Source organism: Meleagris gallopavo, chromosome 11, assembly GCF_905368555.1.
Source record: "Meleagris gallopavo chromosome 11, MGAL_WU_HG_1.1, whole genome shotgun sequence".
NCBI lineage: Eukaryota > Metazoa > Chordata > Aves > Galliformes > Phasianidae > Meleagris > Meleagris gallopavo.
The window spans coordinates 7,767,489-7,781,327 of NC_139414.1; the positions used below are offsets into that span (position 1 = coordinate 7,767,489).

The window sequence follows — 13,839 nt, forward strand, 5'->3', positions numbered from 1 at the left end:
TCACAAGTCTTTAGAAGTGCGTCCTTCCTCATCCCCAGGTTTCACTCAGTGTCTTTCATAGAGGCTGATTTTGACAGATGTCTACACTGACACATTTTCAAAGCCCAAAAGTGAACAGTACTCAAAACGCAGTGAGAGTTGTTTGAGAACTGCTTTCCTATATTCACACGAACCACCTCAAGTCCTGACCTAGATCCCCTGCGTCCCAAGGAGGCCCTCCATCACACCAGCAAGCTTTGGTTCTGGCCCCGAGCACAGGAAAAGCCTGAACTTGTGAAACTGAGGTTAACAGGATTTGACTAAACATCTGGTCGTGGTCAGAGCTGAGGGAAGCACTCTGAGATGGGCATTTATGATACTGGCCCCAAGCAATTGCTATTTCTTACGAAATGGAGAATTTTAAAGTTTGTTGCATACAGGATTGTTTATTGGCTTTAGTATTGTTTCCAATGGTTTCCTTTTCCAACACCCAGCTTGCAAAAGCAGTGCTCATCCTCTACAGATACCTCCCTAGGCATCCACTGCATGCCCGGCCTGCTCCTGGCTGCTGCACTGCTCTCGGGGTTGGCTGAGCCCAGTACCTTTCCAATCCCACTTACAGCGATAATGCTACCAGGGTTTGCAGATGTAAAGAAAACTTGACTTGATGATTGTAAATTGGGCTCTGCTTGGCATCAGTGGCTCCTCAGCGGCTTCTGAAACCCAGCCACTCTCGTTAAAGATGCTTTCTTTTAGGCAGCCAACTTTGAAAACCGTTGGCCAAAAATGTGTGAATTAGTCAGTTTATCTGTGAGTAATAGGAAGGGAGGAATAGTGATCCAGACTACAGCCCTGTCACACAGACTGAGAAGCTCCGTATAAAATGTTAAGGGCATTACTCATCCTGCAGCACTGCCATTCACTGAGGAAATACACTTCTATTGCAAAGCCCTCGAGGATGGCATCCATCTGTCTCATGTCTGTACAGCACCCAGTTCAGTACACACTGGGGACACTCAGATAGCTCTACCCAGCAGAGAACAGGGATAATACTGATGCTTAGTCACTGCACATTCCCAAAGCACATAGGAAAAGAAGATCTCCTGCTCTTTGGGGGGATGGAGAGGAGTGTTTAATAAAACTGCATGGCGTAACATCCCCTGAAAACCAACTCATCTTGCTCATTCAGCAATACTACAGATGACCAGTCCGCACATGCCCTGTTGTGATTTTCAGGTGAGCTCAGCCCATACCTATATGAAGAGCCTCATGCAGTACTGCCCAGGCTTGGACTCCCCAGCAACAGACAGTGCAGAGCACAAGAGCCTTGCAAAGAGGCTTACCTGCGACCCTGAGTAGCCCTGTTGTGTGAACCAGTCCTTCACACACTGCACTGAGCTTTGATGGATTCAGAGCAGAAACACTTGGACAAGCATTTTCCTGAACAAAGGTCACTGTTCCACATTGTTTCTCCACATTAAAATAATCAGGTTAATAAATCAAATGAGCTCTCAGAATATTCATGCTCAAAAAGGATTAAACACATCAGAATTTTTGCCAGAAATAGTGGGCCAGATGCAGGCCTTGACCCCTCTTTTGCCAAATACATGGAAAACATCTGTGTAGTCAAGCAAAACCTTGTAACAAACCAGATCAGGAGAATTATGACTACATTTGTGGGTTCCGGAGGCCCTTTGTTCAGATGGAAAATAAGCAGATTAATATGCAAGTCTTATAAAGTTAGGAATATGCATCAATTTATAGGGGCTTTTATGCCTGTAGATAAACACTTCAGAGACTGCTTCATTTAAAAAGGCACAAGACAAAGAATTAGGAGCATTTTCACAAATCAGTATGACGTTCACCACTGTCCACAGGTTAGATTCAATGCACAAATACAATAAAAAAGAAGCCACGCTGACAAGCTAGGCTTTTATTCAACAACATTCTAAGAATAACTCAGTAGGGATGGCAGATTCAGCAGAGATGAAAAACAGTGAGTTTGTGCCTGTTCAGAACTAAATGATAACAGTTCAATATTCACCCTTTACACAGCAATAGTACCATCAGGCAGAGCCCTGTTAAAGGAGGAACTGGACAAACCCACAGCAGAACCACCTCTTGGTAGCAGCACCCACAGCAACAGGAGCGCGCGGCGGGGGCTGCCTTGAGGGGCTGTCCTCCCCGGCACTACACAGACAGACAGAAGATGATGTTCTAGGCTATCACTGGGAACTCTTCAGTTGCTGTTTATATGATCAGTAGTCTTCTGGGAGCTGCGCACCCGGGTCCTCCTTTCTTTCAGCGCTGTGATGACATAGGCTAAGCCACTCCGAAATGGCAAGAGGTACTCCCATGTTTTAACTGGAATGCTATCCTAACTTTTTATTTCTTGGCTTCTCTTACTCAGTCAGGAGCATTTCTTACAGCACTGGGCCACCTTCCAGGCATAACATCTACCAAAGGCACCAAAGAGCTTGTCCTAGTTTTTCCCAGAATACAGCCCAGAGCAAAATGACTGCAACACAGCAAGTGCAGAAGAGAACTAGCAGCAAGGAGGTCAGATGATAATTAAAACCAAGCCAAAACTGCCTGATCTGTGACTGAAAGAGAAGGCTATTGCAAACAGCAAACAAGTTCAGTCACAGCAACACAGCTGCTGGGTGGCAGGGAAGGTCCTGGCACTCTCATTGCCCCGTGCTGCTGTAGGACCCAGCACCCAGCACTGCCCTTCTACCACCACCAAAACCTCGCTTCCTTCTGCTCACCACCAGCCAGCCAGCCTTTCTGGAGTCATGCTGGGGCCCAACATCACTGACATGAGGCCACATCTCCTCCTCCCCACCTCTCTGACAGAAAAGATGCAGACTGAACCAGGGAGCCACGATACAGCATAACACAAGAAAGAATCGGGCCCAAGCACGTGTCACACATCTGCATTCATCCTCTTCCTCATTGATTCTCTCCAAACAATATCAAGGGATGTTTTTCTAAGTGTTGGACATAGAGTTCAGACTCTGGATGCCTGTTCAGGTGCAAAGCCCTGGCATGCTCCTGAATTTATGTTAAGCCATCTCATTACTGCTGAACAAAAGCCAGTGAGTGAGTTGGCCACGGCTCAAAGAAATCACTTCTCAAGGCCATGCCCAATAAAAACAAACCGTTAGTGCAAAGTTACTGCACATATGGAGGGATGTTAAGGAAGAAGGATGTTGTTGCAACTAATGCCTCAGATTAAGAGATGAGAGATCTGGTTTTTGTAAAAGAGATCCTCCGTGTGATGTTGGACAAGCTGTATCGAACCCCTTTATTTCCATCTCCCTCTGAATAAAACTAGAATACTACTATTTCCCTGCTTGGTGAAGAGTTTTAGATCACTTCGTTACTTATGCTTGTGATGATGTCCACTGCTGAAACGTCTATGAAGCACAAGGAGACAGAAAAATGACTTGATCGACCACACCTGGCTGAATTTTTAAACTCAAAAGAATTGATTTTCATCCAGCTTCCAAAACTCAATCCTACTACAGGCTATCAGGCTAAGAAGAAGCACAAGAAACGACTCCCTACAGGGCAATTTTCTGCAGCAGTGACAAGCCCCGTGTCCAGAGCACCTCCCCAGCCATAAGCACACAGCACAGCTCTGACAGGCCCATCCATTTTGTGTGGCTGCACAGCGTCCCAGGGGCTGCCATGCAGCACCGCTGCTCCATGCAGCAGGCTGCGAGGCTGGGAGGGCGCAGGGCCACTCTGCTGACTCAGAGGACATCGCAGTGCAGCCAGGGCTCCATTACCCCATTTCTGGAGAAACGACCACGCCGCCTCCTACACGCTTGACGAAAGGATGCAGCGGAGCCATGCTGCTCCAGAGCGGGACGTAGCGCTCGGCGCTGACACGTCGCAGCTGGGCTGCTACCCACCGCCCTGAGAACGGCCTTCTGTCATGAAAAAAAGATTGCTTCAGGCTTGGCACGGGCTCGGAGGAAATTTTCAAGGAAGCCTGTTTCTCCCACACATCCTCTGCACAAGCAGGATGATGATGATGATTATTACGATAGTTGAAGATTACAGACAAATGGCTTTCGGAACAAAATGTGTGACAACTCAAAACTTTTTAAAAATGCATAGATGTTGTCAATGTTAGAATGGCTGCCACATACCCACACCACCTCCTTTCCCATTACTGTCCGCAATACCGTGCAGCCCTCCATAAAGTAAAAACACATGCTGGAGTGCTAATGAGAGTAGACGGGTAGGTTGAGGTTGCCAGAGTGCATTGCTGTGTATCAGTCAAGCAAGACAAAAGACAAAGGAGAAACATACAGAGCAAACACTCAAATAATCTTCCTTCTCTAACTGCATGTTAACTTCTTAAAATCACAGTAGGTTTACTCACACAAATTCCACCCAGAACAGCATCAGAGAAATACAGACACGAATCCCACTGGCCCCATGCACCACAGCTGCCACGAGTGGCCCTTCTCCCACCTTCACCCATTGAGCTCCAAGATCACTGCAGTGTGTGCAAGGGGAGAAGTGGTGCCAAATCTGCACACAGCCTTGGCATGGCAATACCCTGTGAGCGTTTTCATTGTCAGTGTAGTTTCTTTCACACACAACTCAAAACCAGGCTTTGATGATGGTCTGACACTTGTGACTGCTGCTGCCACAGAGTGCAGCAGAGCATGGAAAACAAAAGAAGTGGTAAGATCTCAATGTTACACTTGGAACAAGTTAAAGCTCAAAGTAAACCTGGAAAAATCCCATCTTGTTCTGTTTTTGCACAGTTCTGCTCTATCCAAGCACAGCAAACCTCACAGGCACGTTGCCATGCAGGGCGGCCACGGCTCCAAATCTCCCGTCCTCCTCCTGCATGCAGCCAGGACCCGCAAGTCTCTAGGAGGGGATGGAAGCTATCCACATGCTTCCAGATGCTCTGAGACACATTCTCATGGATCAAGCAACCAGATAAGCAGTGCAAGTGCAAACTGCAAGATGGAAAAAAGTGTTTTACCAGTCCTTCTCCATTCACACCTTTGCAAGCATAGTGCAAGGTGGGATGTGCTGAGCAGAGCATGGGAAAGGGAGCCCTGGGTGCTGCTGGATGTGGGCTAAGCCAGCACCCTGGCTCAGGAAGAAACAAAATGCTGGGGAGGCACTCAGGCTGTCATCACATAAATCTTGCAAACACAACAGTGGTTGTTACCGGACTTGAACAATGAAACGGAAAGAAAAGTCTCCACTAAGACATAATGTAAAAACTAAATAAGATTACAAGAAAAAAAAGTTTTGCTCTTCCTCAATAGAAAATATTTGGCTTGGTACCACATCTTGCCTCAGGTTTTTCAACACCTTGTGGTGTGTGCCATGGTGGGAGGTCACTCAGCAGCCCCAGCCAGCTGCCAGAGGGCTGAAGGTGGCCAAAACCCAACGTTTGGGAGAAACTGAAACCTCTTGAAATCTGTTTTCACTCTGATTTACAAGAAAACTAACATTTGCAAACTTTCTCATGACACAGAAAGATTTTCCCATCTAAAAAAGTATCTGGTAAACATCAGTATGATGCATTCCTGCAATCAGCTATTCCCTCCACAAAGCCCAGTAGTTCTGAATTAAATCAAGATGAAAAACCACAGCAAAATTGTCAACTAATTTCTACTCCCATCCCATCCCAGAAAGACCCTCAGCCTGTTTAAAACCAGCGCAGGGGCTTTGGGGAGCTGATACAGGCTAGGAGGGAGCTCAGTGCCCTCTCTGCATGACACCACAGGCCTGTGGGTGACACCAGCTGCTGGTCAGAGTCCCTTCAGCAGTGCCCAGGCACTGGCTCTCTGCATCTAACCCAATGCAACACTTCTGGTGGTCCCAGCAGGTAGCTGGCTGCCTCCCAACTGCCACCTTCCTCTGGGAAAGTACAGTGTACCCAGTGTGTCAGGAAGCCCTGGGAAAGAGGGTATAGACACAAAGAAATTCCTTGTTCAATCCACAACACAAGGTTTCCTAATGCTCATTTACTTCCTCCCTCACCCATCCCAGAGACCATTATGGGTTTTCCCCATAGTCCGGTCTGAAGGAAGCAGCTCTTTGTGCCATTACTAATACATGTGGTCACTCTTTGAAGATGTGTCAACCTAGCATGACCAAGAAATGTGGGAGGAAGAGGAACGCAACCAAAATCCGCTCGTTTCTGCCAGGCTGAAAACAAAGCTTCCAGCTTCTGGGTTGGCTAAAACATGCTCCCTTTGTGCCCACTGGTATCACATGTATCATCCCGGAAGGTTCCTTGAGTGTAATCTCCTTTGTTTGTTTGAACTGAGAATCCCGGGGGTGTTTTAAGCCAATTCTGGTAAATCAAAAGCAAAAACAAAAACCACCCTTCCACTCCAAGCATGCACCCAAAGAATAACAAGGGAACAAGATGGCTCAGATCCCCTCTAGCCATGGCCAGGAGGCACATAGCCCATGTTCTGCACAGCATAGCTGTGGCAGGCAGGAGACAAGTGCAAGGAGAAAACAAGGATAACAATTATCATGGCCTGGCTGCTTTAACTCTGATATATGTTCTCTCCACTCCAGTTTTCAGCAACAATAAGTGTGGAGGAGCCTGGGGACTCTATGGCTGCATCGGGCACCCCAGCCCTCAGAATTGCCCCTCTAGTTTGTCCCGCTACCTCTGCCATGGGACAGAGAATGCTGCTGAGCAGGGCTCATTCCTGGCCCCATTGCTTGTTGGGACCCATCTGGGCCCACCTCCAGGTCTGGGAGACAAGCAACTGCAACAGCTGAACCAACCTGCTCCTGTTTGCTCAGCACAATGCTCCGATGCCAAGATGAGATTCGAGACGATTCCAATTAGGGAAGTGGGGCTGTCACCATTTCAGCTGCACAAGCAAGATGAGACAACTCCCAGTGTCACCAAGTGCCTTCAGGAATGCATTTACAAATCTAATCACCTCCCAGCACAGCCGGGCTGCCAGCGCCTGGGGAGGGCAGCAGGGGAGAAGAAAGATTTGGAGACTCTTCAGGAATATTAATTCACACTAATAGAAATCGGATCTGCCCTTGCCTGCAATCAGCAGAACTGAGATTCTGCACCGGAATATTAATGCCAGTGCTCTGTGGGAGATGGAGCCCTCTCAAAGCCCCCTTCAAATTATCAGAATTAAACATCAAAAAGAGCAGCACAGCAAACTGCAATGCAGGTTTGGTGGAGGAAGTGAAGGTCACTGAAGGTGCCACTGCCTCCTGCTGGGTGCCCAGCCCCATGCTGACCACTGCCCAATGCACCAACCCTTCCTGCTCAGCACTCAACCCAGCTGTGAGCCCTGCCTCTCCTCCAACACACAGTGCAACTGAGCTCTCAGTCCTGGGCTGATCAGGTGCATTCTGCACACATAATGAAACCGACTTCATGGCAGTAGAAAAAAATACATTTGCTAAATGAGTGTTTTGTTATTCTGTTGGAATAGTTGTATGTGGGGGGAAGTAAAGGCCTCTTACACTTCATTTCAAAGAAGCACTAAAAACACAGGGCATCAAGCTTAAACGACCAAAAGCAAAGCTCCTGTGCAATGCCTGGGGAGCCTGGTGGCACTGCAGGGACCCTGCCACATATGTGGCTGATGAGAGCTGGAAAGTACTGACAGCCAGTGTGAGGATAAGCCTCTAATACTGAGACTGCAGAACGAAAGCACATCGTACTCCTTCTGAGTCCTTCCTGCACATCCCTCCTCTTCAGGAGCACATCAAGGCTGGGGAGCTCAGTACCAGACGAGGCATACGTGCTCCTGTGCCATCCCTGTGCCCAGGTACCTCGTGCCCCTTGGCTGCAGGGAGGGACAGAGCTGGGATGGGCCTGAAGTGCAAGCAGAGGGCAAATCTACCAGGAAGGGCCAAACACTGGCTCTCACAGCAGTGAGATGAAAGGATGTGTGTCCCATTTGGAGCGTGCCTTAGGGCCCTGCCAGCACCTGCTTCACCTCACCAGGTGCTGCTCCTTGGCCTTGCTTGGCTTCCAGCAGGAGCTTCTGTTCTTCATCATTAGAGAACAGCACTCCCTCACACTGCACGACCTCATCCCCACCAGCATGGATGGAATCAGTCCCCGACAGCCTGAGGGTGACCTGCTGCTCATCGGCTATGGACAAAAAGGGAGAAGTCATGGTTTTCACTTTCAGAATTAAATTACTCCCAGTTAAAACTAGTGATTTACTTTTTTTTCTGCACCAACAGAAAAGTTGGTCTAGCTAGGCACTTTTTTGAAAAAAAAATCTCTAACCATCACGTTGGTGTCTTGTCTTAAACTTTCTGTACACACAGCACTACCACGTAACAAATGCATATGAAGTTGCAGCACATCAGCACCCGAGGCTGCCATCTAACCGGTGAGACGCGTTCGAGAAGGTCTCTGTTTTCCCCGTCACTTACACGACAGATCTCCTCAATTCCGAGATAACTGGTCATCTGGATGAATGAACGAATGAGGAACAGATCGGCTCCGTTTGTCATTATCACCTCTTTTATTGCCGCGTAGCGGGCGGCTCCAGCGGGGACGGAGGCGAGGGCAGCAGCCCCCGCTGCGGCGGGAGGGGTCGGGCCGGGAGCGCTGCAGGGCCGCGGGTGGGCACCAGGAGGAGCTGCCGCCCCGCACCGCCGCGCTGCTGCTGTTGCTGCTGCCCCGCCGCGGGCTTCAGCGAGGGGCTCCCGAGCTGCCAGCCGCTCCGAGGGTCCGGCCGTGCCCGGGTCGCCGCCACGGGACAAGGGCAGGCGATGCGGGGGGTGAAGGAGCACTGGGCAGCCGCACCAGGAGCGCGCACACAGCAGCTGCCGCGTTCTCAGAATCATTAAGGTTGGAAAAGACTACTAAGATCATCTAGTCCAATTGGCAATCCATCCCCACCGTGCCCTCAGTGCCACGTCTCTGCGGTTCCTGAGTCTGCGGAGACACCAACTGGCGATTTGGCACAAAATTCAGGACAGAGGAGTGCACTCAGGACTGCCTTCCCAAAGGAGCCAAGCTCACCAGCTGCTCCCTCAGCAGGAGGCCGGGGCCCTGGCACAGCCAGTGACTGCAGCAGCATGAGCCAGGGATGGCATTTTGTGGTGCCTGCCAGTGTTGTGGTGTTGGCCCCACAGCGCCCTTGTGCCTTTGTGCCCACACCCAGAGAGCAGGGCTGCCATACCTCCACAAGTTGGTCATACTGAAAGGCCTGTTTAAAGCCACTTGTCCCAGGAATCCCACTCCCGGTTCATCATTGCCCCTCCATACCACAGCCAGGCTGATAGCTCCAGGCTTTCACACCTGTTCTCACCCCCACTGCAGCACAGCCACTCTGCTCCGCTACACTGCCTTTCCAGCTCACCAAACCTCTCTCTGGCACTACCTTTATAGATCATAGGAAAGCGTGGGTGTAAGTTTGTGTGTTTTTGTTAAGCATCCAGTGAAATAAGCAGAAAGCAATCACATACTGCCTGCACCCCACAAGCAGCAGCACATATCATTTCAACATCCTTGCTCGTGCATGGCTCCATTTCTCCTGCCCTGCTTGCTCTTCAGCAGTCCCTCTGAGCCCAGCCTTTCATCTTCTGTTGTTTCAGACCCAGTTGAGGTTTCCATCTCCCTGCACACAGCCTAACGCAGCCTGGCCACTGTGCTTCCAGACAAAGTCATGTCAATACGACTCGGAAATGAGGAGCCTGACTTGCACTTGTTTCCAGTCATATGAAGAACTCCTCCTCTTCCTCCTCGGGCCTGGTTCCAGGGCTGGCTCTCCATGTTTGCACATGGGACCCCGAAGCCCCATGCCCCGCTCCTTTCCTCCTGTCGGCTACAGAAGATGGCAGCCGTGCACAGTGCGGGGCAGTGCAGGCCGTGCCTAGCACCCATGGCTGCAGAAGACCGTACTGCAGCGAGCAGCGACAGCCCGCAGTTCTGCCCACAGCCAGCCCTGTGTCCACGTTGGTTTCTGCTGCCAGCCGGCACGGCCAGCCCTCCTGCTGCCTGCTGCTTGTGAACACATGGCGGGAGGGCACTGCAGCACTCCAGGAAGAGCCGAGGAGGGCCTGGCGTGGCATGGATGTCACTCTGCCCCTCGAGGCCCAGGCCTGCTGGCCTCCTTGCTCAGTGCTGCGCAGAGTGACGGGGAGAGGAGCTGTGATGGGGCTGCGCGGCGGTCCTTCAACACCGACAGCACTGCGCCGGTTGGGAAGCCCAGCGTTTGTTTCATTCTGCTTGGAGCTGTCCTGCACCTGTTGAGGAAAGGTGGAGAGAACGCCCTTAAAACACGGTGCTAGCTTTACTCAGGCAACAGCACTCGAGTCCACTGCGATGGGAGGCACTTGGAGTGCAGGCCCCACCTGGAGCTCCAGAGCCACTGAAACCACTCAGGACTCCAACCCATCCCTGAACAGGTCCATGGGTGACACTAAACTGGTGGGAGGCACATTGTGAGGCTGTCCTGGAGAGAGGTGTGCAGGCAGAGCAGCACAAAAGTAGGCCAAACAGAATAGGCAGGCTGATTTGTAATAATGTTCTCACCAAGAAAGGAAAATAAATAAAACAGGACATATATTTAAATAATGCAAATATCCAAATAATAATAAAAATATCCAAATAGCAACCCAAGAGGCCAGAGGTGGGAGGAGCTGTTACAAAGCAAAGAGCACATAGCTGAACTTCCATCTGCTCCCGTGTATAATCACAGTGAGCACCACCACCAAGGCACCATCTTTGTCTGATTTGATTTGTGCTCACACGCTCTCAGGGCTGTGCACCACAGCAGAAAGGAGATGACTTTCCCATGGCATTTATTTAGCCCTTTTGCCCAACTGCAATTACAAAACTACTGTGGGTGATGTTGCATCAGCGCTGTACTTGCAAAACGCCTGGTTTGGGATGGTACAGTGCTAAAACTCGGCTTTCAGAAGCATTTATAAGGTCACATCAGAAAGAGAACAGGCTGCTGCTATCATCTGTTTTAGGCAGGAAAGGGAAAAGGTGAATTCAGTGGCTCAGAAAAAGTACTAATACTTTCTACTTCATGCGCTAACAATATGGAAGCATTCTAAGGATCTGTGCTCACATTTATCAATGACATCATAGCACTGGAAGGTGATTGCTGAGTTCATGAATTAAAAACAAAATATGGACAAGCAAAACCTTAATTTCCATTTGGAATCAGTCCTGCTCTTTGCTGGAATAAAAAAAAAAAAAGAAAAAGGCATCTGGTCTGCAAGCACCATGCACACACATACCTGAAGCAGAATTTTATTTCCTTCGTAGTCTTGTGTTTGCCACCTGGTCCTGCTGATAGGAATGCATGGATTGGGCAGGAGAGGCACCAGCTGCCCCATTTCTTGCACCTTGAACTGCAAAAGTGATGACTCCTTGGGCTCAGCAGCCATTCCAATGGGCAGCTGCTTCAGACAGAGCTGGACAGCAAAAGTTTTAGTGGCATATAGCACAAAGACACAGAAATTGCTTTTCCGGATGGTTGCTTCTTTCCGTAGGATCATCTCGTACAGCCCTACTGCATCATCATAGTTATCAAAGCTGCAGTAGAGGGTCACTCGCAGGATTTCGGGGCTGCAGCTCACTCGCCGGATGCCCCACACAGGCATCTGGTCATCCAGGCCATAGAAGTCCTGGGGAGCTGGTGTGTGGGGAGGACTTCGTGCCCAGGTCGGGACACGCTGGTAGTGCCAGGGTGGGCGCTGGAGGAGATCCTGGACCTGGAGAATCCGCTCTTCTCCCAGGTCCTCATGCAGAAAAAGGAAGACAGATATCCCAGGAAAGCTGCAGTTTCTCCTTTGGTACTTCTCATAGTATTTCAGTGGAGCAACTCGGTCGGACACAAAGAAGAGTCGAACATCTGGGCAGATCCACTCCATGAGCCGATCCAGAGCTTGCTGCAGAAACGCCGAGTATCCCGAGTTGGCGAGAAGATGCACGGTCATCAGAGGCTCTGCTCTGTCACCCATCATAAAGCTTCTCTTCAACAAACAAAACCAAAGCAAAAATAGGAGTTTCCTCCTGCGGTGTTTGGAGTGGCAGCAACGCAGGCACTGCACTCTGAGGCAGAGAAAGAATTCGATCACTTAGAAGCTTTACAACAACCCAGTGAGGTGACAGGATTGCACACACGTGCACGAGGCAGGAAAGTGTGCCATGGTGTGATGGGACCAGCCTCAGTTTGCTCACGTCACATCAGAGCTCAGCTGCAGATGCACATCTGACCCAGCAGTATGACCCAGATCTGGTCACCGGTGCACGCAGCCGACGTGTTGAAGCACTGCTGTGCTGCAGGGGCTCTGTCCCACCTGGAGCAGGGTGGTGGAGGGCTGAAGCAGAAGTGCAGTCGCTCTCCCACGGGCACATATCTCTGGGTGTTAGCCGTGCGTGAAAACCTCAGCGTGTGTTCCTGCAGTCAGCTGCTGCACTTCAGCTTGCTGCGATCTCCCCCGAGTCACACCCTTCTGAGGCACATAGATAAGCTATTCTTTAAAAACAAGGAAGGAAAACAGACTAACAAAGGGAAAAAAACCCATGTGAACAGGACAGATAACAATGAGGGCCCATATGAATTGGCCCCAGGCGCTGCAGGAGAATCCCAGGCGCAGGGCTGTGCACCTCGTGGGGCAGCAACTTGCTGTGCAGAAATCCCAGTGTGTGGAAGGGTCTGCTATTCAGAATGCTGAACTACTTGGACTATTTCCCCCTACCCTCCTTTTTTTTTTTTTTTTTGAAATTAAATACAGCCCTAGCTTTATATGTACCTGAAGAAAATCTCCAGGGTCTAATGGTACAAGGATCTGTGCTTCAGATTTCTTTTATTTAAAGATCGCACTCAGTAATAGAAATACAGTCATGAGACCAAAGTACAGTAAGAACTTAAAAGTTCAGCTTTACTGCCATAGACAAAGCTACCTGCAGCACTTCCAACAAGTAGTAACTGTTGGGACAGAGACAAAAATACCCAACCCTTGGACAATCACAGGAAGAGTGAAGGCTATAAGCGTTCAAAACATTAAAATGCTGTAAGTGAGCACTGAACAACACTGAAATATAGAAAAAGGAAATGATTCATCAACTCTTTGCTACAGGGAAAAATACAAAGAGGCAGGCAGTCGTCTGCCTTCCTGTGGGTGAGAAAAAAGGGGATTCTGCCTGTGCGAGGAAAACCAAATCTCAGAGCTCGTCAGGACTGAGCTGGGAGTGGGCAGCAAGGTGATCACTGTCCATGGCGGGGCAGGCAGGGACACCTGTGTGGCTAGGTTGCACCAGCCCTGCGGGTACCTTGTGGGAAAATGGCGAGGTGACAGGGCAGGTAACTATGGAGAGCAGGAATGATGGGATGGACATCACCAGCTCTACCTCCGTGCTCACCTGGTGGGATCCTAATCTGCTGCAGGGCAAGCTGCTTGCTTCCCCAGGCATTTCCCAGCGCTGGGTCACAGTGGGTGCCCATGCAGTCCCATCAATCACCAGACTTGCACTGCTCTTTCACCCCCATTTCCCTGCTCACATCACATTGGCCTGGCTGTTCTGCAGGGCAGCAGCAGTGCAGGGGGAAAATGGCAGTGCCTGTAATATGAACGCTCATGGGGCATCCACAGAGTGAGGACTGTGAGCTGGAATGAGGGCAGCTCAGGAATGCTGCAGACAGCACTTCCCACCCCAGCTCCCAGCACAGCTGGTGGGAGCCAAACTGGTTTCCAGGTGGCCCACAGAGACCAGAGAAGGGCACTGGCATCTCTCCTTCACAGAGTGGTGTCTGAGCTAGCCCTGAATGTGAGCAGCTCCTGCCTTTCTCTCTGCTTCCCCTTCCCCCAGCTTTCCAGTCTGGCTGCCAAGCGGAAAAG

General features: G+C 50.1%; 1 protein-coding gene across 1 annotated transcript; it reads right to left on the bottom strand.

Moving 5' to 3' along the window:
- Positions 1-8,475: 8,475 nt before the first annotated feature.
- Positions 8,476-12,661, bottom strand: FAM124B (family with sequence similarity 124 member B). The gene is made up of 2 exons (XM_003209062.5): positions 11,233-12,661; positions 8,476-10,227 (listed from the first exon to the last, which is right to left on the bottom strand). Exons 1-2 carry the CDS (start codon positions 11,959-11,961, stop codon positions 9,697-9,699), a joined length of 1,260 nt encoding a protein of 419 aa, XP_003209110.2. The 5' UTR covers positions 11,962-12,661; the 3' UTR covers positions 8,476-9,696.
- Positions 12,662-13,839: the final 1,178 nt, after the last annotated feature.